This window comes from Dendrobates tinctorius, unplaced genomic scaffold (genome assembly GCF_039654945.1).
Source record: "Dendrobates tinctorius isolate UK_male_01 unplaced genomic scaffold, ASM3965494v1 ptg000224l, whole genome shotgun sequence".
Classification (NCBI taxonomy): domain Eukaryota; kingdom Metazoa; phylum Chordata; class Amphibia; order Anura; family Dendrobatidae; genus Dendrobates; species Dendrobates tinctorius.
In genome coordinates this window covers 12,806,455-12,832,402 of record NW_027361891.1, presented here as the reverse complement: position 1 = coordinate 12,832,402, position 25,948 = coordinate 12,806,455, and the positions used below count along the sequence as shown (strand labels likewise).

The 25,948-nt window shown below is 47.8% G+C and overlaps 1 protein-coding gene across 2 annotated transcripts in view; it reads left to right on the top strand.

Moving 5' to 3' along the window:
- ZFC3H1 (zinc finger C3H1-type containing) overlaps positions 1–25,948 on the top strand; it is a 106,199-nt gene that overhangs the window by 26,412 nt on the left and 53,839 nt on the right. For both annotated transcript variants that reach the window (XM_073555530.1, XM_073555531.1), the window contains exons 11-16: positions 2,185–2,303; positions 2,386–2,529; positions 3,292–3,466; positions 19,868–19,999; positions 20,268–20,822; positions 24,543–24,652. In XM_073555530.1, coding sequence (XP_073411631.1) covers positions 2,185–2,303; positions 2,386–2,529; positions 3,292–3,466; positions 19,868–19,999; positions 20,268–20,822; positions 24,543–24,652 — 1,235 coding nt within the window. The remainder of the gene's footprint in view (positions 1–2,184; positions 2,304–2,385; positions 2,530–3,291; positions 3,467–19,867; positions 20,000–20,267; positions 20,823–24,542; positions 24,653–25,948) is intronic.

The following is a 25,948-nucleotide window of genomic DNA, read 5'->3' as shown; positions in this document are numbered from 1 at the left end:
CCTCATCAGATGAGGAGTTTGACTTTGACAAGTATTTTTATGACATGGAGCAGGCAAAGCGTTGCCGCAAGGAAAAAGATTTCACTCTGTCTCCTATAGCAAGCAGATTGACCATATTTCAGAAAAATGTTTCACTTGTTCTCAAAGAAATAGAAAAATTCAACCGTTCATCAAAACTGACTGTGCATGAGGCAATTCCTTTATACCCGGAAATTGTTAGAGATGTTGCCCATGTGGTTACGGCTTTGCCTCCAACCCAAGTTAGTGTCGAGAGGTTGTTCTCTAGCCTTAAAATTATTAGGTCAGATGTGAGGTCATCTATGAAGGAGGATCTGATGGAGGCAATTCTATTTCTTAGAACAAATTCATAGACTGCACAAATGTTATTTAGTATGTTTTTGTTGAAAACTGTTTTTTGCCACTTACAGTGTATTGCATAGTGTTATATATATATGTATGTATGTATGTAATCGACATTACATAGTGTATTACATGTTTACAGTTTACTAGTTTTTTGTGTTCTAAAGTTGTATTCCAATAAAATGTTCTATCTAAATATCTTGATTATTGTATCATAAAAATGATTTAATGTCTGATGTTCACATTGTACTAGAATACATTTTTCACTTAAATATAAGCAATATATGTGGGAGTCAGAGTCGTGGAGTTGGAGTCGTGGTAGGTGTAAGGGAAATAGAGGAGTCGGAGTCACAGGTTTGGCTTACCGACTCCACAGCCCTGTTTTCTATCATATAGACCCCTCAAAGTGACTTCAAATGTGATGTGGTCTGTAAAAATAAAATGGTGTTGCAAAAATGAGAAATCACTGGTCAACTTTTAACCCTTATAACTTCCAACCAAAAAAAATTTTGGTTCCAAAATTGTGCTGATGTAAAGTAAACATACCGTATTTTTCGGACTATAAGACGCACCAGACCATAAGACGCACCCCAATTTTCAGAAGGAAAATAGGGAAAAAAAACAATCTGTCAAATGGGGGTCCATCTTACAGTCAGAATTCAGCTTACCTGGGAAGGGATCCGGCACAGTTGGAGGAGTGGTCACAGGGGTCATTCAGTGGTCCAGGCTCGTGCGGTGGCGGCTCTGTGCTGGAGCAGCTGGGCTGTACTGGGGCAGCTGGGCTGGGCTGTGCTGTGCTGGGGCAAGTTGGCTGTGCTGGGGCAGCTGTGCTGTAGCAGCTGTGCTGGGGCTGGGGCAGCTGTGGTGGGGCAGCTGTGCTGTGCTGGGGCTGGGGCAGGTGGGCTGTGCTGGGGCAGCAGGGCTCTGTGGGGTGAGGGTGGCGGCTCTCTGTGCTCCGATGCAAGGGCGGCGGCTCCGCCGGCATTTCCTCCAAGATTTGAATCTCGTCCCCCGAGATCTCGGGACGAGATGTGAACCTGCGCATGCGCCGTCCCCGGAACCGGCGGCCATCTTTCTGGCGTCCATGCTCCCGGAGGCCACCGCAACATGGCGGCCAGCAAGGGATGTGCGGGGGCCTCTGGGCTTGGAGGAAATGCCGGCGGAGCCGCCGCCCCTGCACCGGAGCACAGCCCGCTGCCACCACCGCACTACAGAGCCCCGCGGCACCCGCACCAGCCTCGGAGGTAGGAACATTGCGACCATAAGACGCACCCCCCACTTTCCCCCAAAATTTTTGGGGAAAAAAGTGCGTCTTATGGTCCGAAAAATACGGTATGTAAAATGTAATTTATTAAGGTTTTTGTGTGCCATATCTCTGTGATTTAAGGGCATAAAAATTCAAAGTTGGAAAATTGCGAAATTTTCGCCAAATTTCCGATTTTTTTCACAAATAAGCGCAAGTTATTTGAAATTTTACCACTAACATGAAGTACAATGAAGTCATGAGAAAACAATGTCGGAATCACCGGGATCCATGGAAGCGTTCCAGAGTTATTACCTCATAAAGGGACAGTGGTCAGAATTGTGAAAATTGGCCTGGTCATGAACGTGCAAACCACCCTTGGGGGTAAAGGGGCTAAAGGAGAGGACAAGACATTAGCCCTTAATCCATGCTTTCCAGTCTAGCATCCTGGAGAATGTCTCTGTTCATTTCTTAGACGCCATCCTTTCTGCTCTTCCACTTTGCCAGTATGGAACAATAGTTGTAACATCTCTTCCAAGCACCAAATTATGTGTTTGCAACGGTTTCCGGTGTATTTCTAGGCAACCAAACCAAAAGCACCTTCTAAGTCTGAAAAGGAAAATGACCCAATGAGGACGCCGGAGGCTTTGCCCGATGACAAGAAAGTAGAATATCGTCTGCTCAGAGAAGAGATTGCCAGGTATCGGTGGTGTGCAGATGTGTTGTCCCTTCCAGCTGATCCATTAAATATTAAACATTTGATTTATCTGCTTTTTGTTTAGTCGAGAAAAGCAGAAACTCCTGAAAACTGAACAGTCAAAAGCAAGTTCATCTCCAACACATTCTGACCTGGACGCAGATGGCAATAAAAGACTTGTCAAGGATCAGAAGGTGACGGAGGCAGAGTCCAGAAACATGAAACAGAGGTAAGTCCCCAGAATGTACCGGTAACCAATATGTGTGTGTTTCCATTATTAGTAATGTGGGTAGGAAATGGTTGTGATGACATGCATATTATATTGATCCTGTCTTCTGTAGGGTTGTATTCCACTTATGTCTGACTGCATACATTCAGGAACCCCACCATTCCAGTGTCAGTGGGCTAATGGTATAACTATGTACCGTGTGGGCAGTAGCACTGCAAACAGAACCCACCTGGGGGCATATGTATTGAGAAAATTTGAAGGATTAATACTTTGAATGTGAGGGAGAGGGAGATAGATAGATATATATATATATAGACACACACTGAACCAATATATATATATATATATATATATATATATATATATATATATATATATATAGACACACACTGAACATATATATATATATATATATATATATATATATATATATATATATATATATATATATATAGACACACACTGAACCAAGGGGGCAATCTGTAGGATATGTTCACACCTAGTAGACTTTCTATGCACGCTTCTCAGGCCCATTCTTCCATGAAGGGTTTGCAGAGATGGATGCACTTATATTCAGATAAACGGCGCGTGCATTGGCTAGCAGCAGGACATTTAATAACAATAAGGTGACGTGTTGCAGGTCAGTAGGAATCCTTCTTGGTGAGGCCGTGGTCTGACCACTTAGGTAGCATTGATTCTGACCATGCTGGAGAAATGGCGGTTAAGATTGCTTAGATTGGCCCATTGGTTTTATGTTTCCAGGATGTTGCTATTAAAGGATGAATCTCTCTTAAAACATCTGTTACAACAAGAAGAAAAGAAAAAGGAGTCAATCCAAACTGCAGAGCTGAAGATCTCCAGACTCACAGAGCAGCTGCAAGCAACGGAGAAGTTTCTAAATGCCAATCGGGTGTTCCTGAGGAAACTGCAAGAGCAAGTGAGCTCCGCATATACAGCGAGTGTTTCTGAGATTGGCTGGGGTGTGGGGTTAGTGTATGAGACTGAACTCACCCGCTCACGTGCACTCATTGCCATTTCATTGATCAGCAGCAGCGCCATTTTCTGCACATATTTGCAATTAGAAACTTTCAAAACATTTCAGATCTTGTCTGATTTGTTAAATCCATGAGCCATTATGGATTTACAGATTGCTGCTGTAAGAAGTAATTTATGTAATGTTTGTGGACCTGCAATCTTATTTTACACAAAAACACACTTTAACCCATTCCTGCTGCCGCCAAGTTTTGTCTTTACACTTTTTCCCCCCCATTTTTTTCTCTGTCCACTTAAATGTTTGAGGGCTTCTTTTTTTTGCAGAATTAGCTGTACTTTTGAATGGCACCATTGTTTTTTACCATGTAGTGCACTGGAAAGAATTTTAAGTGTAGATAAATTGCAAAAAAAAAACCCCTGCAATTCTGACATTGTTTTTGGGGATTTGTTTTTACAGCTTTCATTGTGCAGTAAAAATTATTTGGTAACCTTATTTCCCTGATTAGTATGTTTAGGGATGCCAAATGTATAGGTTTTTTTTTCTTCACTCTTTTTACATTTAAGTGATGGAAAAAAAATCCAAAACAAGCAAAAAAACAAACATACTGGTTTGAGGTGCCATATTCAGAAACTTGTAGCTGTTGAATTTTCTTTATCGCTTCATAGGGGGACACAGGTAACCATGGGTGTATCCTGCTGTCACTAGGAGGCTGACACTAGGCAAAAAAGGAAAAATGGCTCCGCCTCTGCAGTATACATCCACCGACAGGCACAAAGTACCCCAGTTTTATCTTAGTGTCTGTAGGAGACAGACCTAGATCTGCTCCCAGATCTGCATTTTCCTTTTCAGGTTCCCTGTGTGTTAACCTTTTCCCTTTGTCTTTCAGGTTCCTTTTTTCTTTGGGTAACAGGGTGCAATTTCTCACCCTTTTTTCCCGTACCTATGCGACCCAAGAGTGCAGTGTGGTGTCACTCACATCGCCCACTCTTGGACCTGCAGGCAGGACCTAATTCCGTGACCTTTACGGGTGTTTCAGGGTGGTTCCAGGTGGCTGGTCCTTTGCCTTCTCCCCCAGCCCAGCCCTCTTCTCTGAGAAGGCAGGGAGGAAGACAATGGTCACCAGCGGTGGCCTCCCTCCCTCTTGTAAGGGGAGACGGTGCGGGAAGGAGGGTCCCTGATTCCTGCAACCCTCACCCACCCGGGGGCTACTGATGTGATCCTCATTGCTACAAAGGGACTGGGACTCAACGCAGCTATGTCTCCCTCCGCATCTCGGGGAACATTGTCCCTTCATCACAATGGGACAGTGTGGTGTTAGTGGTAGGGAACAGCAGGTAGCCGCAGCCATTTTTCCATGGCCGGGCTCAGTACTTGCGGTCCTCTCCCACCCTTTGTTGGCTGCATCCCTTCACTGTTTCCTTTAGCCAGTCCTCTTCGCTTGTTTAAATCACGCACTATTTTTATCCAGTAGGAGGTGTCTTCCTCCTCTTCTGAGTCTGGCCACGCCCCCCACAGTCTGCGCTCTTTTGGCTCGTTTTTTCTGCTATTATGGAGCTTCTCCCTCCTGCCTGTCCACACACCTGGCGTGTCAGCGAATCGGAGGGAGATGGTCACGTACCCGCTTCTCAATACGTGACTTGGGGTTGCGCCTGCAAGGGTTAATTTTAGTGATGAGCACGTATACTCGTTTCTCGGGTTTTCCAGAGCATGCTTGGGTGATCTGAGTATTTTGTAGTGCTCGGAGCCGTAGCTGCATGATTTACGGCTGCCAGACAGGCAGAATTCAGGTGGGGATTCCCTAACAAACAGGCATTCCTCACATGTATTCAAGCTGTTCAGCAGCCGCAAATCATGCAGCTGAGGTGATGAAAACTACATCTCCGAGTACAGCAAAATACTCGGAGGCCACCCGAGCATGCTCTGAAAAGCCCGAGTAAGGAGTTTACTCGCTGATCACTAATTTATCTCCCCTCACTCTTTCCAGCATTCAACTTCTGTCTTATGCTGCAACAGGAGCATAAATCACACCCTGACACAGACCACGCACCTTGCTTCACACTCGCTGCCACCACTCACCGAACATATGGTCAATGAGTCCTGGAAATACTACTACTGCTGTCTGGCAGTCACCAGGACCACACACTCTAAAGGGCATGTCACACTAAGAGATATCGCTAGCAATATCGCTATAACTTGTGACGTTATAGCGATATTGCTAGCGATATCTCTGTGTCTGATACTTACCTCCGACCGGCTCCCCCGCTGGTTATCGCTGATCGCGCGAGAACGTTCAGGACTGTTTCTCGTCGGCCACTTCCTGTGGCGCTTCCTGCTGTGAGGACGAGCGACGCGTGGAGCCGGGCGGGAGGACGCAGGATCGCCTGGTGTGACAGGTAAGTAGCGATCCCCGTCCCCAGCGATGTCGCTGGTGAGATCTGCCTGTGTGGCAGCTCACTAGCGACCACTTAGCGATGTACCAGCGATCCTGACCGCGTCATATCGCTGGTCGGGATCGCTGGTACATCGCTAAGTGTGACAGTACCTTAAGGTTATGGGTTCTTTCAGAGTATACAAGGTTCAAACGTATTAGTTTTAAGCTTTAATAGAAAGGTACAGTGCTTACAATACAAGGATATAAAAATATGGAAATAAAGTGACATACAGATGGGCAAAACAGTTACAAAATAAAAGGGAGAAACTTACAGAAATGTCTAAACTTTGCTGTCTGTTCTGTTTCCTGAGGGGAAGAAATATGAAAATGGGTCACATCAGCTTGGCTGCCCTCAATTTGGAGACCAGATCTCTAGACCAACCTTTCATGTTAATATTCTAATTCCTGGTTTATGACTGGACCATGGCTACTTTACCAATGAGTACATTATTTTTCGAAATGCTTTGTCTTAACATTTCTTTCCCATAGTAAATGGGTGGCATGGTGGCTCAGTGGTTAGCACTGCAGCCTTGCAGCACTGGCGATAATGTCTGTAAAGCACTGTGGAGTTAATGGCGCTATATAAATGAGTTTTTCACTGGCCGGCATATTGTCCTGGCTGTTCACTCCCCCGACGTGTCAGCCACTAGGATGCTAACTTTCTCTTTTGCCAGCCGGCAGATTACAGCCGAGGCTGCATCAACCTCCTCATAGCGGCCATATCCTGCGCGCTCTACAGACCTGCTGACGCTCTTCACATGGGGGGGGGGGACACGGCTATATCCTGCGCTCTCTGCAGATCTGTGGACGCTCTGCGCAAAAGGGGACACAGCTTCCATAGTACTTTCTGCTGGACGTCTTTGGCATCGGGTAGGCTCTGTTCTTTTTATCTTGGCTTCTCCACAGCAGTATCCCCAAGGCTCAACTTATGCTCAACCCTAGAGAGGCGGCTTCTTGCTCCTCTAAACGCACTGTGATTCACTAAGCTTGTGCCCTTTGCAAAAGAAAGTGGTCTTCAGGCCAGTCCTCCCCTTTCTGCCTGTCCTGCAGCCCCTCCACCATGTCTGCCCCACAGGAGCCCTCTAGCGCCCAGGATGAGAGCACTCTCCTCCCTTCAGAGTGGGCTGTTGCCATGTCACAGTCTGTCTCTGACCTGACAAGTCTCATAGTCCCTGATCCAGGTCCTGGAGCGACCTTCGCATTTGTCTGCCGCCACCAGTGCTCTGAACGTCTCACAGTGATTTGCACACAGCTGACCCAACCTTAACAGTGACAAATCAGGTACAAAGCAAAGCAGGCTCTTTCCAGTTCTTCCTCCCATTGTCCGGGTCCCTCTGCATCCTCCTGGATGCATTCTTCATCCCATGTCCCCTCCTCAGAGGTCGCTTTTTGGTCAGATGTGGATTCCCAGTCTGAGTCTGATGCAGGATATGGTCAATAGCGTTATCCTGGCAATTATTCAAGCTCTGAACCTAAAGGAGGACGAGACACCTGCTCAGGAGCACTTAGTTTCCTTCAGACGGGTAAAACGTCCCTCCTGAAATTTTCCTAATCGCAGGGAGTTTGAAACGATTATGTCCAAACATTGGGAACACCCTGAAAAATGCTTCCCAGGGAGGAAGCAGCTAGATATTCACTAACCCTTAAGACCAGACCTTGTTGGTAGATGGACAGAATCCCCTAATGTGGATCCACTGGTTTCTTGCCTGTCTTTCAAGACTGTCTTGTTGCTACAGGATGGTGCATCACTTAAGAATTCTACGGATAGGCAGAATCCTTAGCTAAGTCTGCTTTTTTTTAACGCTGCTTGCGCCTCCCTCTGTCCCATTTTTGCCTCCACCTGGGCGGCAAAGTCCATGTCTGCTTGGGCAAGAATGCTTCGTCGGTGTATTCTAGCGGCAGCTCCTCCAGATGAGATGGCAGAATGCCCATGACAGCAAATATCTCTTGACCACTTCCTTGGATGCGGCCAGTTGTTCCGCCAGGGCTACCAGCAATATCGTTGCTATACGCCGCATTCTCTGGTTGAAAGCGTGGGATGCATATCCACCGTCAAAGTCCCTCACTAGCCTTGCCTTCCGAGGCTGTCGATTTTTTTGGGTCCAAAGTTGATCAAATAGTTTCTGATGCTACCGGCGGAAAAAGCACCTCGTTTCTGCAGTCCAGGCCTAAACATCTTTTTAATAAGAAGAGGTCTCTTCAATTTCATTCCTTTCAGCCATTTTCTGCTTCAGGAACTTACGCCCAGCAGGACCGCTCTTTCACCCAAGGGGAAAGGAAGAAACAGTCTTTCAAACCTGCCCCTCACTGGCGACCAAAGGGTCACTTCTTCAAGTTTTCAGGGTCCTGCACCAACAGATTCTCCTCGGTGTGATTGGTCACCCCCCACCTGGAAATCTCTCCAGGGTGGGAGGCTGCCTTCTCTTCCGGGAAGCATGGTTGTCTGTGGTCATCGATTCCTGGGTCAGAGAGAGAGTCACGTCCGGTTACAAAATCGACTTTTCTTAAGCCCCTTCCCCAGGAAGACGTTCCTTTCTGTCTTGCCCGCCAAGACCTCTGTCTCGGGCTCCAGGGGTCCTTCAGGCCATCTCTTCCATGCTACGTACAGGAGTAATCATACCCGTTCCCTGGAATAAACTGCTTTCAGGGTTCTTATCGTAGTCCCGAAGACAGATTGCTCCATCCGATTTTGGATCTCGAGCGGTTGAACCGTCACGTTCAGATCCGTCATTTCTTGGAGTGCCTATGTCTGATAATTGCCTCCATGGAATTGGGAGAATTTCTTTGTTCAGTAGACATTCAAGTTGCTTATCTTCACATTCATGTTTGTGTTCAGCATCAGAGATTCCAATGGTTTGCGATCCAGGAGGACCAATATCAGTTCATGGCTCTTTTCTTCGGCCTGGCCTCTGCTCCCAGAGTATTCACGAAAATCATGGCAGCAGTCATGGCCATCCTTTGCTCCAGGGGGATTCTCATAATTCTTTACTTGGACGATCTACTGATCAAGGGGCTGTTCCGTCGACAATGTGACCAGAGACTTCAGATCACTCTGGTCCGTCTTGGCTGAACTGTCAACAGAGAGAAGTCCTCCTTGACCCCAGCTCAGCACCCGATGTTTCTGGATATGAGGTTCGACAAGGCCCAAGCCCAGGTCTTCCTTCCAAAGGGAAGTTTTTTATCCCTCTGCCAGGGGATCCGCACTCTAAAGCGACCAGCTGCTCTTCCCCTGCGGTCCTGCATGAGAGTTCTGGGGAAGATGATTGCTGCCATGGAAGCCATGCCTTTTGTCCAGTACCATATCCGTCCTCTTCAGCTGGCCCTCTTGTTAGCTTGGGACAAGAGGACCGTCGCCCTTGACCGACCCGTGCTTCTGCCTCTCAAGGTGAGCAGTCCCTGACCTTGTGGACGCTATCAACATCAGTCCTTTCCCCTCCGGTGGCAGGTCATAACTACCGACGCCAGTCTCTTCGGTTGGGGAGTGGTATTTCTACATCACACAGAGCAGGGTCGCTGGAACACCCAAGAAGCCACTCTCCCTATAAATCTCCTGGAGATCAGGGCAGTTTTCTTTGCCCTTCGCCGCTGGCGGCTCCTTCTTGCAGGCCAGTCGGTTCGCATACAGTCAGACAACGCCACCGCCGTGGCTTACATAAACCATCAAGGCGGGACTTGCAGCAAACAGATTAAGGTTGAGTTAGCAAGGATTCTGCGATGGGCTGAATGCCACGTTCCCACCATATCAGCCATGCATATTCCTGGGGTGGAAAATTGGGCAACCGAATTTCAGAGCCATTAGGGTCTCGCATCGGGCGAGTGGTCTCTCGGCTCCGCCGTTTTCAACCAGATATCCAAGAAATGGCGCACACCAGATGTCTGCCTCATGGCATCTTGGATGAACCACAAGGTTCCTCAGTACGTAGCCAGGTCCCGGGATCCGCTAGCCATCGGTTGCGATGCTCTAGCCCCAATTCCAACTGCCTTATCTTTTTCCGCCTCTTCCCTTGATTCCGAGAGTGGTGAAAAAGATAAAGGCAGAAGGGATTCCCGTAATCCTGATATCTCCAGACTGGCCAAGATGGGTCTGGTAGGTGGAGCTGGTGAACATACTCATGGACGCTCCCTGGAGGCTTCCAGACCTTCCAGATATTCTCTCGCAGGGCCCCATCTTCCACCAGAGTTCAGTCTTTGAGTTTAACGGCATGGCTTTTGAGGCCACAGTCCTGAGGGAGGCTGGTTTTTCCCCATCCGGTCATTCAGACCATGATTAGGGAGAGAAAACCAGCATTTTCGCGTATTTATAACAGATATTGAAAGGCCTTCTTCCGGTGGTGTGAGGACAACAATTGGGTCCCTATGTCATTTTCCCTTCCTTCCATCCTTGGTTTTCTACAAGCGGGGCTTGACTCGGGTCTATCACTTAGAGCAGAAACTTGCCCCTTCAAAATACTATCAGTTTTATCAACAAAATCTGGCTTCTCGTTCCCATGTAAAGACTTTTTTTCAAGGAGTTGCTCACCTGGCTCCTCCTTATCGTACCTCGATAGATCTATGGGATCTTAACCTTGTCCTTGGCGTACTCCAGCATACTTCTTTTGAGCCCATTCAAGACATTCCATTTTCGCCTTCTTAGTTGCCATTTTGTCTATCAGTAGAGTTTCTGAGTCAGCGGCATTATCCTGCGAATCTCCGTTCCTGATTGTACATCAGAGCAAGGTAGTTCTTGGAACCATTCCTTTCTTCCTTCCTAGCTAAGGTGGTCTCTTCATTTCACAGTAATGAGGACATTGTCCTTCCTTCTCCATGTCCCTCTCCAGTCCATCCCCTGTAGTAGTCCCTCCACATTTTGGCTCTGGTAAGAGCTATCCAAGTCTATAGACTGCTTCCTGTTGCCTTTCTGATGCCTTGTTTGTCATCTCTGAAGGTCGTAAGGGGCTCCCAGCTTCTGAGTCCACTATTGCCCGTTGGATTCGTTTGGCAATATTGGAGGCATATCTGTAAAGCCGTGACCTGGTGATCTTTTTGCATACTTTCGTGAGGTTTTAAAGGGTTCCTACCCATGCCTCATCTGATGCAGGCCTGGGAATGAAGGTGCTGCAGGCGGCGATTACGCACTGGCCGACCTAAGTCTGTTTTCTTTGCATTCTTTTATTTCCCCACCATTGCGACTACTTTGAGACGTCCCATGGTTGCCTGTGTGAAGCGATAGAGGGATTTTTGGTACTCACTGTAAAATCTTTCTTTGAGTCTTCTTTGGGGGGGGGACATCGCTCCCTCCCTAACTGTTTGTACCTCTATTGGGCCTACGTGTCTGTTATTGGGTTGGTACATATGTTGAGTTTTCGTTGCATCCCCTACTGCTTTAACACTAACTGAGGTACTTGGTGCCTGTCGGTGGGTGTATGCTGCTGAGGAGGAGCTATTTTTCCTTTTTTGCCTAGTGTTAGCTTGCCATACTTCTTTGCCCCGGGGCCACAATACTCCATTCTGCACGGCCTGTTACCATGCATGTGTCCAGGAGCCCTCCGCCGCGGCCGACCCTAGTGGACCTAGCCCCCCTGTGTGTGTCACGTCCCTGTCACGGTCTATGGCTTCTCTCGCCAAGGCGACAGTCTCTCCGGGACCCCTCCTCGAGTCAGGGCCTCCGTCTGCCGACTGCAGAGAGCCCCTCTGCTGTGTGGGAATCGTCTACCAGCAGGGGTCAATTCTCTATCAAAGGATGCACAGGCTTCTAGAAAACAGACCCATACCACAGACCCATACCACGTTCCCCGAGCAATCTCGTGCTTTGGCATCCCTGAGTTACGTTTCTTGCTCCCTCTCTCCAGGAGTTCTCAGTGATCACTTCAGATTTTGAGTCTGATGTGTCCATAGACCCAGACTCTCTGCCTTATCAGAGCGGTCACTTATTTGGAGAGAAACTGGATCGACTTCTCTCCGATGCTACCGGAGAGAAAAGTAAATTTATCCCCCAGCAAAGGCCTAGTCAGCCTTCTCGAAGTTAACAGCAAGGTTGGTTCCGGCCCTTTCGCAGCAACAGTAGCTGGTCCTCCACAGCCACCTCTTCCAGATTGAGATGTCCCTCACGTAGACACAGAGGCTCCCAGGTCTCCTGTAGACCCAACCATTCCTGGAAGAGCGGGCCAAAACAATCTAGATCCAAAGGGTCCATATCCCATAGATTCTCCGCGAAGTGACTCGTTGCGGTATCCAGTGGATACCAACAAGGTAGGCAGCCGCCTGCTTTTATTCAGTCAAGCCTGGCTCTCGGTCGTTCACGACAAGTGGGTCAGAGATCTGGTGTCCTCCGGATACAAAATAGTTTTATTCTCGCTCTCACGACACATTTTACTCTGTCGCCTCATTGGGGGACACAGAACCATGGGTGTTATGCTGCTGTCCACTAGGAGGCGACACTATGCATAATCTGAAAAAGATTAACTTTGGCTCCTCCTCTGCAGTATACACCCCTGGACGGCGTCAGCCTTCTCCAGTTTTTGCTTAGTGTCGCAAGGAGGCACACCTTTTTTTCTTCCGTTTTTTTCCTTTTTTCGTCCGGAAATACAGATGAAGAAAAGTGGGTCTCCAGCGAGACTCCCGGCATGGTTCCTTCCTTGGCCCCCTTTTTTAGGGGTGCCCAGTTGACGTGGAGACGGCTATTCCCCATGTCGCTCCTTCCCCAGTCCCTCGGGTACTGGTGCGAAGTTGAGACCCCCCTCCTTCCCCAACCCCTTTGGGGTCTGGGTTGAGGTTGAGGCGAGGATGAAGACCCCCTGACTGTGACAGACGCACCCTCCCTAATCCCCCGCAGGGGGCATTAGGTTGAGATGCCTCAGGTAGGGTCGGAGAACAGGCAGCATTCCGCAGCTTCCAGGGACCCCAGACCAGCTGAGGGATCCTGTTGGGGCCGGGGGAGGGTGCGGACTGGCATGGCACAGCAGACACAGGGCTTTTCTGCGTCCCTGTCTCTGCAGCAGCAGCGGCTCCATAACGCTCCAGGGGCCCCCCAAACAGGAACCGCTACCCCTGCTGCCCCCACCGCTATCCAGTCAACCATTCTGGGGGGGTCTGGTACAAATCCGCCCCCCCCACCGGACTACCGCGCCGCTCTGGAGCCCTCCTGGGCATCAGGCCTCAAATTTAGACCGCGGCTTCGGCCTAGCCGAAGCCGCCGCCTTTTCCCAGCCCCCCGCCCCCCGGATGACTAAAATGACACGCTGGAGTGTCATAGAAGGGGCGGATTGAGGCAGAAAGGGCGCGTTTTTACAAGCCCAGCGCGCCCTTTTCAGCTCTCCGCCCCCTCCTCCCTCTCCTCAGCGTCCCGGTGGCCATCTTTTTTTTGGATGAGATCCAGGAGAGGAGCATCACAGCAGTCTCCGGGGGGCACAGAACTGGGATCTGTCGGCGCTGGACCTAGGGGCACACCGGTGGGGTAAGCTCACAGCTGGGTTCTCATTACTCAGCTGTGAATCTATACTTCCTATAAGGCTCTCTGTGGGTTCCCTCTGCGTAGCCACCCCTGTACGATCCCTGATAGCCAGCCTCTGTGCACTATGCCGGGCTCAAGGAAGAGAACCAGGCAGGAATGTTTCTATGCATTCTGCACAGCCTGCAAAGCCACGCTCCCTAGTGGCAGCACGTATCCGCACTGCCGGGACTGCATCCAGAACTCTGGGTCAGAACCCCAGGGAGTCCCTACTGACGCTTCAGTGTCACAGGCCACGCCGGAATGAGCAACTCAGATGTCTCAGTCTATGACACGGTCCATAGACAACCTATCTGCCACATTGCTGCAAGCTCTGCAGAGTCTGGCCCCGGCTATGGACGTTACACAGCAAACGGACAGCTTGTCTCAGGAACATGCTGCTTCCGACTCTCACAGACGTAAGCGGACCCACAGGTCTCGATCACCTGAGTCGCCCTATAGCACAAGGTCGTCCCCTCCCAGGGAGAGACACCGTCATTCCAGATCTCCTAGGCAGTCCCCTGCCACAGACAGACAGTGCAATTTACCACAGGGATCCCCCACCACATAAGGCCCCCGCCCCAGGTCGCCCTCCAGGGATCACCTTAGCGAGGCACAGGATTCGGAGGGCATCTGTGACTCCGACTCAGATAACGAAACGGAGAGGTCCGTGGTACCTTCTCCCCCTAGCAATACAGCGCTAGTTGAGGACATAATCTCTGCCATTCATCGGGTGCTAAAAATTCCAGAGTCTGCCCCGGAAGTCCCAGAACATAGGATTTGCTTCGAAAGTGTTCAGAAACCACCTAAGGTCTTCCCTAATCACCATGAGTTTGAGAAAATACTTACCAAACAGTTTGCGCAGCCTGAGAAAAAATTTGCTAATCGCAAATATTTGGAAGCAAAGTACCCTTTCCCACAGGAAGACACCAAACGATGGGCAGATCCACCTGAAGTGGACCCCCCGGTTTCTAGGCTAGCAGCGCAGACTTTACTCTCTCTGCCAGATAGCTCAACCCTCAGGGACGCAGCAGACCGGCAAGTAGAACGCATGGCTCGTTCTATTTTCGAAGCGGCAGGCGCCTCTCTAGGCCCTGCGTTTGCTTCAGTTTGGGCGGCCAAGGCCATCCTGGCTTGGGCCAAAAAACTACAGGAGAGTTTTCAAGCTTCAAATCCTGAGCTCTCGGACCAAGCGGTCCAGATAGCAGTGGTAGCAGACTACATGATTCATGCAGCCCTGGATTCCGCAAGAGGTGTAGCGGGAATAGCATCAAACGCCATCACGATCCGACGCATCCTCTGGCTGCGAGAATGGAAAGCGGATGCGGCCTCAAAGAAGTCCCTCACGCGACTTCCGTATTCTACTGGAAGACTTTTCGGCGAAAAGTTGGACACCATGATAGCCAATGCCACTGGGGGTAAGAGTACCTCTCTCCCTCAACTAAAACCGAAACGCACGTTTAAACGAAGAAACCAGACGCGATTCCGATCCTTTCGGAATTCCTCTGGTTGGTCCGTTTCGCGCCCAGCGCAAAACCGTAACCGCTCTCCACGCAGGGACAACCCACGGACGCAGCAGCGACCGGACAGGTCTTGGCAGTCGAAAGCAGGCCAAGCGAAACCCAAGGGGGGAAAACCTCAGAACTTCGCTTCATCATGACTCACGAACTCCGGAAGACACCCCACCAGTAGGCGGCCGACTTTTACTCTTCCAGCAAGTCTGGCTGCCTATTACAGAAGACAGGTGGGTCAGGGAAATAGTGTCTTCCGGATACAAGATAGAGTTCACTTCCGCTCCACCGAACCGGTTCTTCCTTTTTATTCCTCCAACACCACCAGACAAGGCTCGTGCTTTCCACCAAGCGGTTTCCTCTCTCCTTCAAGCAGGAGTTGTGGTGCCGGTTCCCGCGAACGAGAGATTCCGAGGGTTCTACTCAAATTTGTTCGTAGTCCCCAAGAAAGGAGGCAGCGTCCGACCCATACTGGACCTAAAACAGCTCAACAATTACGTACGGGTCCGTCATTTCCGCATGGAGTCCCTCCGGTCCATCATTGCATCCATGGAGCAGGGAGAATACCTCGCCTCCATAGACATACAGGATGCGTATCTGCACATACCAATTGCTCCCGCCCACCAAAGGTTTCTCAGGTTCGCGGTCAACCAAAACCACTACCAGTTTGTCGCCCTTCCGTTCGGACTCGCCACGGCTCCAAGAACGTTCACCAAAGTCATGGCGGCCACCATGGACGTTCTGCACTCAAGAGGCATTCTAGTCGTCCCGTACCTGGATGACCTCCTCATCAAGTCTCCCACTTTCAAAGACTGCGAGGTCAGTGTCTCAATCACAATAGACATACTGAGTCGCCTGGGATGGCTAGTCAACCTACAGAAATCGTCGACTATCCCAACTTGGACTCTAACATTCCTGGGAATGGTATTCGACACCTCCAGGGGCCTGGTGCTCCTTCCCATGGACAAGACACTGGCCATCTGTCTGGGAGTTCGTACACTCCTTCGCAGTCCTCCTCGATCTCTCCGGTTTGCCATGAGAGTCCTCGGCCGGATGGCAGCAGCAATATAGGCAGTGCCATTTGCCCAGTTTCACCTCAGGGTCCTTCAACTAGCCATACTCAGATCTTGGGACAAGAACCCCTTCTCCCTCGACAGGGAGTTCAGGTTGACGTCATCAACCAGGAGGTCCCTGCATTGGTGGCTCAAACCAACCTCGCTTACACGAGGGAAGCCCTTTCTCTCAGGACAATGGAAGATCCTGACTACCGATGCAAGCCTGACAGGCTGGGGGGCGGTGCACCTACATCACAGGGCACAGGGCAAGTGGTCACCGAGGGAAGTGACATTGCCCATCAATGTTCTGGAAATCAGGGCCATCCTCTTGGCACTGAGAGCCTTTCATCACTTGCTTGCAGCCTCGCACATACGGATACAGTCGGACAATGCCACGGCTGTGGCATACGTGAACCACCAAGGCGGGACCCGCAGCGCCCAGGCGATGAGAGAAGTGGCACATATCCTCCGCTGGGCAGAAGACACGAGGTCGGTACTTTCTACGGTCCACATTCCGGGTGTAGAAAACTGGGAAGCCGACTTCCTCAGTAGGCAAGGAATGGACTCGGGGGAGTGGTCTCTCCATCCCGAGATTTTTTACCAGATCTGTCAACGCTGGGGAACCCCGGAGGTGGACCTAATGGCATCCCATCTCAATACCAAGGTCCCCAATTTCATGGCCAGGACACACGACCCGCGGTCGCTCGGAGCGGATGCCCTGGTCCAGGACTGGTCCCAGTTCCGACTCCTGTACATTTTTTCCACCCCTCCCCCTAATCTCCAGGGTCGTGAGGAAGATCAAGCAAGAGGGAGTTCCGACCATCCTCATCGCGCCAGACTGGCCCAGACGTACATGGTACGCCGACATCGTCCAACTTACAGCAGACGCCCCCTGGCGTCTACCCGACCGTCACGACCTTCTGTCTCAAGGTCCGTTCTTCCACCAGAATTCAGGGGCTCTCAATTTGACAGCATGGCCCTTGAACCTGGATTCTAACCCAGGCAGGTTTTTCACCGGCAGTCATTGCAACTATGATCAGGGCAAGGAAGCCTGCCTCCGCCAAGCTCTATTATCGTACCTGGAGAGCTTTCTTTTCTTGGTGCGAATCTCATGGACAAGTCCCACTCCCTTATTCCCTCCCGAAGGTACTAGGTTTTCTTCAATCGGGCCTAGACGCCAAGCTATCCTTAAGTTCGCTTAAGAGTCAGGTGTCGGCGCTTTCAGTCCTTTTTCAAAAGCGCATTGCTATTAAACCGCAAGTAAGGACCTTCATCCAGGGAGTTTCCCGATTGGCTCCTCCCTACAAACGTCCGCTGGATACGTGGGACCTCAATCTGGTCCTGACAGCATTGCAAGCTCCACCCTTCGAACCTCTTAGAAGAGTTCCACTCTCCATTCTGTCTCAGAGTGGTTTTTCTAGTGGCGATCACCTCGTTACGCAGAGTGTCGGAATTGTCAGCACTTTCCTGCAGACGGCCTTTCCTAGCCTTTCACCAGGACAAGGTGGTTCTCCGCACGGTACCATCCTTCCTTCCGAAGGTTGTGTCCAACTTTCACCTCAATGACGAGATTTCACTGCCATCCCTTTGCCCTGTTCTGGTTCATAGAGTGGAGAAGGCTCTGCATACGCTTGACCTCGTCAGAGCATTGCGGATTTACGTGTCCAGGACTGCACCTTTCCGGAAGTCTGATTCCCTCTTCATTCTTCCGGAAGGTAGTCGCAAGGGACTGCCGGCTTCCAAGGCTACCCTTGCCAGGTGGATCAAGTCCACCATACATGAGGCCTACCGACTTAACAGTTCCCCTCTTCCGGCCGGTATCATGGCACACTCTACACGGGCAGTAGGGGCCTCTTGGGCCATTCGGCATCAGGCTTCGGCACAACAAGTGTGTAAGGCGGCCACTTGGACTAGCCTACACACGTTTATGAAACACTACAGTGTTCATACCCAGTCCTCAGCGGATGCGAGCCTGGCTAGACTGGTTCTGCAGGCGGCAGTGCCCCTAACTTAGGGACCTGCTAGCACAATATTCGTCCATTGCTTCCCACCCAGGGACTGCTTTGGGACGTCCCATGGTTCTGTGTCCCCCAATGAGGCGACAGAGTAAAGGAGATTTTTGTGTACTCACCGTAAAATCTCTTTCTCTTAGCCTCTAATTGGGGGACACAGCTCCCACCCTGTTGCCCTTATGGGCCATTGTTTACAGTTGAGTTCTCATATTATTCTTTGAGCTAGTACATAGTAGCCTTCTTACAGGCATGGTTATGTTATTTGGTTACGTTCCTCCTACTGCTTTGGCACAAAACTGGAGAAGGCTGACGCCGTCCAGGGGTGTATACTGCAGAGGAGGAGCCAAAGTTAATCTTTTTCAGATTATGCATAGTGTCGCCTCCTAGTGGACAGCAGCATAACACCCATGGTTCTGTGTCCCCCAATTAGAGGCTAAGAGAAAGTGATTTTACGGTGAGTACACAAAAATCTCCTTTTTCCGGTCCTGCCCTCCCAAAACGGGCATGGGCGGCGTCCTTTTTCCAAGCCATAGATGCACTCCGTGAGGACCGAGTCATCGTTCCAATTCCGCAAGACGAAAGGTTCAAGGCGCTGTACTCGAACCTATTTGTGGTTCTGAAAAAGGACGGAGCAGTAAGGCCCATACTGGACCTAAAACAGTTAAGTTTGTCAGAGTTCGTCACTTCAGGATGGAGTCACTCTGTTCGGTTATCACCTCCATGGAGAAGGGGGAGTTCATGGCATCCATCGACATCCAGGATGCTTACCTTCATATCCCGATCTTTCCTTTGCACCAAAGTTTCCTACGCTTCGCCTTTCACGAAGAACACTTCCTATTCGCTGCCACACAGCACCTACCCTGTTAGCCTGACGGCTTGTGTTAAGTTTGACATATTGTATTTTTGTTTGATAGTTATGAGCTCCTACTGCTTTGGCACCGAACTGGTTTAATCTGAGCCAGCAGGAGGGTGTTATACTGCGGATGAGGAGCTCATTTTTTTTCTACGTTTAATTAGTGTCCTCCTAGTGGCAGTAGCATAACACCCATGGTCCTGTGTCCCCCAATTATTGGCTCGGAGAAAAGGATTTTACGATGAGTATGCACAAAAATCCCTGTTTTTTTTCCAATTTGTCATTTGCTATTCAGGCTGATAAATCCTCAGTTTTTATTGACCCTTTATGGACATGGTGATGTCAAATATGCTTATTTCTTATTTGTTAGTAAATTGTGATTATAATTTCTTTTTCTCTTTATTTTTTCTTTTTGAATCCCCTTGGGGTCCTACTTGAACCTTCAATTTGTTCTATTGTAATATATACTAATAGATTTTGGTTAATAGTTAAAATGACACAGTTGAGACCACTGGCACTGCCATGACAACCCCTCTCAAAGTGCAGGTGCTCATGGGAGCACACATCCCTGCACCACAGTCATGCTATTTAAATGCCACTGTCAGTGACTGGCTGTAGCATTTAAATGGATAAATGGCAGTGATTGGTGCAAGCTTCGGTCACTGCTGATATACGAAGATGTTGGCTGTGTATCACAGTATCTCCCGGGTATGGTGCATTCCCCGCTCCTGGGCATCTTCCTTATAGTGGAACCTGACATTTGACATACTTAAACATCACATCGGGATAGGTTTAAAGCAGTAATTGAAAGCAGATGAGCTCTGTAGGTTTACGTGATGTGCCCACATGACAGAGATCACTGCATGGTTATGTCTCGGTATGACTTCTGGGAGTTCTTTAAAGCTGTATCATAGACTGCCTGTAGCATAGTTCACCTGTTGCAATTGCGTTATCGCCTATTGCATGTAAGCCATTTCTTCAGCTGCTCTTACGTACGTCTACTCTTCTGATTTTTAGATTGCTAAAGTACAACTCAGAGTTGAAGACAAAAGAACACTTTCTGTAAAATATGGAGAAGAACTTGCCCGAGCAAAAGCCCTGGCTAGTCAGGAACTGGGGAAAAGAAAGCTGGAGCCCAGCCATATTGGAGTGAGTACAACATGGTGCAGGTCTGTGATGGCTATGGAAGCTTTTTGGTGGTACACATCAGATTGTATTGCTTTCTTACCCATGCGATACTGGCTGCCCAGCTTTCTCTTGTGGTATACTGTTGCCTTGGTATACAACATGTTTCAGGTCCCTGCTTCTTTTTGTCCCTCCCGTTCAGCCAGGCTTTACTGTATGTTTGTCATTTTGGCCAATGACCATTATGAAAAGCTTTGCAAGTGTATTTTATGGGTTTTTTCTTTCTCTTTAGGCAAGTAAAATGTTTAAATCTGACACAGGCCTGGCTAGCAGTCCAAAGAAACAATCTGCAGACGCCATTGCACGGGAGAAAAAACGACTGCAAGAACTGGAGCAGGAGTATGCCCTTAAAATCCAAAAACTGAAAGAAATGCAAGCTCAGAAAATGAAAGAGCAGGCTGTGTGCCAACTGCCTGTGGTAGAGGAGCAAGCGGAATTTGCACTGCCGCAGCCGTCGTTGCATGACCTTTCTCAGGACAAAATAACATTAGACTCTGAGGAGAATGAGCCAGATGACGAGGATCTGTCGGTCTCTGTTAAAGAGCGAAGGAGATCATTCCGTGACTCAACCTCTTTTACTAAACCTAACCTGAGGCATGTAGAGCTTACTCCCTACAAGGACATATCTAGCACGCCTTCCAAGGTGGCAACAGAAGGACCAGAACTTTTCTTGGGTTTAAATAGTGAGGAGGTTAGAAGACTTCACTCTAGCTCCAGTAACCTAACACATCTACTGTCCAAAGGAGACACGCTGCTGGTGTCCTCAGATAAACTCTCCTCTGGGAAGGTAAACTTTGTCTGTTTTCTTTTCATGAGTAGTCAGATTTGTTTCAGGAACGTGACTTATTTAAGTGGGTCAGAACTTGGGCATTGATAATAGGTCATTAACATCAAAGTCCTGGCCAACCCCCTTTAAGACCATGTTTTGTACATGTAAAGCATGTGGTACTTTGGTTTCCCATTTACTGATAAACTCCCTTAACCCTAATAAGCTTCCATACTACCTGCATAGAACGCTCTTAACTCCCTCAATTTCTTACTGTAGTGCCCAGAATCTCAGCTTCCTACGGCTCATGATTCCACTGTGTAGGTTTCAAAATGAGTTGTCTCTTCATTTACCCACTTGATGATCTCCAATATCTTTGCGTGCGCTGAGTGATTTTAGTGTTGGTGCAAATGACGTGCTGTCATTATAGGTAGAGAAAAAAAATCCAATTTCTGTCATTACAGGTTGTCCTTATTAGGAATATAGAAACCCAGCCTGAGACTAGATAGCTTCCATGATTAAATTAAACAAGTGTTCACTGGAAGAAATTAAATATATATTTTTTATTAAATTGTAATCGCCATAAAAACACATTAAAATCTGGGCCTAAATGACTGCACATGTGGCAACATGCCTGTTAGTATTGTACATGGTATCAAGAAACTACAACAGTGGTGTTATGAATAAAGGGTATTGGCAACTAATAAGTGATAACCCCTTCCCAATACTAACAGCCATATACAATAGAATATCAGTATAATCAGGTAATGATTGAAATGTCCACTGAATAAGCAGAGCGAAATGCACGTCTGGGTGAAGGGATGTGGTGCCTAATTAGGCTGCGGTCAATGCTGATTTATGCGACCTGTCAGTACTTTGTATTTTTAATCCAATTCATTGCACTGGCTGCAAGCTCATTTTACTGACTATATATGAGAATGGCTTTTCGTATTGGGAAGGTGTTATCACTTTTTATTTGATACCCTTCATTCATAAACACCCTGTTGTAGTTTGATACCATGTATGCTACCACCAGTCATGTTGCCACGTTCCCAGTCATTTAGGCACCTTTCTGACTATAATCTGTTTTTATGATTCCCATACGACCACTCACATAGTCACCGTTGGCTGTTAGTGGTCTGAACCATGGAGATACCGAAGCTACTGCAATGCCTGCACGTGGGGTAAGCGACATAGCTAATCAGGTGAACTATACTACATTTCTAATTGGAGGTATTTGCAGATATTATACACCTACTACATATTGGGCTAGGATCTTGGAGATGCTACTAGTCCTTTAACCTCTTCCAGAGTTCACTTCTTCAGTCTTGGGAGCGATCTACGCTCCCAATATATATATATATATATATATATATAAGTGTCCATGCAAAGAGAAAAGGTCGCACTCATCGAGATGGAAGTTTCACTGATTTATTGACATATCATGAACATGTCAAGTCGGGGGAGTGACATAAGGAGTGCAAGAAAGGCTGACAACGGGTCCCGTTGAAGCGCTCGAGCAGCGCGAAACGGCCGGTGTCAGCCTTTCTTGCACTCCTTATGTCACTCCCCCGACTTGACATGTTCATGATATGTCAATAAATCAGTGAAACTTCAATCTCGATGAGTGCAACCTTTTCTCTTTGCATGGATTCCCAGGATTGACTGTTTCCAGGTCTGGCACCCGAGATTCCCAGCTGCTGGGCTTCTGTATGCCGCACATCATTTGAAGTCACACGGTAACAGCGGTGCCGTCCGCTTTTTATCTTGAGTTTTGTGATAAAAATGTGTGTATGTATGTGTATCAAGCCACGCCCACTCCGCATAGCCACACTCACTACACACGCAAAGCCCCGTATTGGCACTAGGGTATGAGATGGAGGATATGTATGATGGGTATATGGACATGGGACTATGGGATGAAGGATATGTATGATGGGTATATGGGCACGGGACTATGGGATGGAGCATGTGTGATGGGTATATGGGCTCGGGACTATAGGATGGAGGATATTTATGATGGGTATAGGGGAACTGGACTATGGGATGGAGGATTTATGATAGGTATACGGGCACGGGACTGGGATGGAGGATGTGAATGATGGGTATATGGGCACGGGACTATGGGATGAAAAATGTGTGGGTATATGGGCACTGGACTATGGGATGACGGATGTGTATATGGGCGCTGGACTATGGGAAGGAGGATGTGTCATGGATATATGGGAACTGGACTATGGGATGGAAGATATGTATGATGGGTATATGGGCACGGGACTATGGGATGGAGGATAATCCTTATAATTTGTTATAACTAACCAAAGTAAGTTACTGTGTCCAGGCAACGCCAGGCTCTTCAGCTAGTTTATTTATAATTTGAAGTGTTACTTTATTGGGCCACTTCTTTATTTTTGGAATTGTTCCTTTGATTAATCTGTCCTTGTTAGGAGAAGCTTATTCAAAGAGTGAAAAGCTGCACAAGCCGCATTCGTTGCGTGTTAAAACGCACACCAAAAACGGACTCCTTCCCAGAAATCGTGCGTTTTTTTCCGCGCGATTTCACCGCGATTCTGTTTGCGATTTTGCCGCGATTTTCTCAAGTACTTTCCAAGCGATTTGAAGCATCGCTTGGAAAGTGATTGACAGGTTGGTCACACTCGTCAAACATAGTGTTTGACAAGTGTGAGCAGCTTTTTACTATTTCAATAGTAAAAGATAAAATGTTAAAAATGATAAAAAAAAATAAAAAATCGGGGTATATTTACCTTCCGACGTCCCGCGCTGCCATCTCGGGCCTCAGCGTTCCCAGTAATGCCTTGCGAGACCTGTGATGATGTTGGTCTCGCGTTACTATAGCGATCTCGCGAGACTACGTCATCACAGGACCTTGCCGCAAGGCATTACTGGGAACGCTTTGGCCGGGAATGCAGCGCGGTACGTCGGAAGGTAAATATACCCCGATTTTTTTAATTTTTATTCTTTTTTTTTTTTACAGGGGTATGGTACCCAGGGCCTGGAGGACAGTCTCCTCTCCTCCAAACCGTGGGTACCAACTGCACATGAGACGCTTAACTTCCCGCATGGTGGGCATAGCCACATGCGGGAAGTAAGCGATTCTCATGCATTCCTATGGGTGCGGAATCGCGGCAATTCTTTGCGTTTCCGCACAAAAGAATGACCATGCTGCGATTTTTTTTCCGCGATGCGTTTCTGCCGCAGAAAAAAGCGCAGCATTAGCACAGCACGTGCGGAATGCATGGGGTGCGTTCTGTACACGATTTTTAAACGTTTTCGCGCTGAAAATCGCTGCAAAAACGCTTAAAAAATCGCATCATGGGCACACAGCCTAAGACTAGCTTCTGTGCAGAACAGTGACGCCTTTCTTCAGTGTCTCCTTGGACCTAGATCTAAGATATACTTACAGACCTGCAGAAGATCCATGCATTATATGTGTTGTATGCAGATCACTAATGGCAGCGATCAGTGTATTTCTTTCTACCCTAATTGTTTCAAATAATTACAAGTAGTAAAATGAGAAGAAAATGTGGTTGGGCGGGAAGCAGATTTACCCCAGTTAAAGTGCACGTTTTCCACCAATTTTCATGCACTATGTATCCTCTTTTCCAGATGCTCATGTGAAGTAATTAATTCAGACCACATTATATTTTTCTCGTTATTTTCTTAAATATATACTTTGGGTTAACTTGGTTTTCAGTTTTGAATATCATTTTTGTTTTTCAGGAAATTCCTGGGGATGTAGATTTGTTAACCGTTCAAACCAAACAAACTGATTCAAAACCATTTCCTTTTGGCCAATATCATAGTCCACTTCTGGTTTTCAAATCCTATAGGTAAGAAAAATACATCCTAGAGATGGGAGAGTCGATTTTCAGGTCTTCAGTCTAACAGCCAGACCAGTAATTCATGATCGGAAGGCCACGAACCCCCTCTTACCTCCCGTTATCCGCAGCGCCTCTCCTTGATCCTTGAGCCGTAACCCTTTCCTTCTAAACAAAATTGTGCCCGATGATACAAAGGACATCTCAGGGACAAGCGACAGTGTTTTTTTGTAGGAAGAGCTCCTAGATGGTAAATTGTCCTTAGTAAAAGTTGCCATAAACCTCAACAGTCATCTTCTCTCCCTTTACCCCAATCTTTTCTAACTACTTTTTCCTAATGATTACTGGGGACCTTGGGCCCTTTTTATTCCCCCCCTCTCATTTCTCTCCCCCCCCCTGTTTTTTGTCACTTTTTTTTGTGAACAAAGTGGCTTTTTTTGTGTGTGTTAACCTTTTTACTGCAAGAAGTTGATCTGTCAGCTAAATTCTAGTAACATTTAAAAGAAAAATTTCAGGCATGCATCAAATCAGTTCAGGAGGGGACTAGAGTACCTTTACACAAGATTTCACGGCTTTTTAAAACATTGCAATTTATGAATGGGCTGCAAATATCTGGAAACCCAAACCCTATCCACAATGGAGAACAAAAAATTTAAGTGTGAAAGTGCAATAGAGAATGGGGCCACCTTTCCTCTGTAGTATTAATACAAATCGGAACTCCTGCTTTGCACTGATGAGTGACAAACACCATGAAACACGTCTGCAAATGGAGATTTGCTTGGCTTCTTAACCCTAAGTCACATGGCTATGCTCGATACTGACTTTTAGGATTGCTACATTTAGTATTAGATTTCTTGTCCTCTTCCTTTCTGAATAAGTTTTTTTTTTTTATGGAGCATTGCATGGCCTAAAAGTTTCCTTATGCCTACTTGGCACTCTACTACTTAGGCCCGCTTATGATCTCTTTGCTTCTGTCAAGACTGCAGTTCTGTAGGCTGTTACACCACACTTAAACACAAGGTGGCACCCTTCACTATACTTGGGTCATCCGTTCTATAGAATAAAGGACTTTTCTTAAACTAGTATTTAGAATTCTTTGTTTCTGCTTTGCAATTATATACTATTGCATTGTTATAATGGGCTATTAGTGATGCACTTGCACATAATTCATCTTTTGATGTTGCTTATGACTTCTAGATAAAGTATAAAGCAGCAACTGGTAGTCTAGTGGTGGGAGCCTTCCTAGTCCCTCACTTGTAGGTCACAAACTATATATTGATGCATCTAATATTAGATTCTGTATATGAT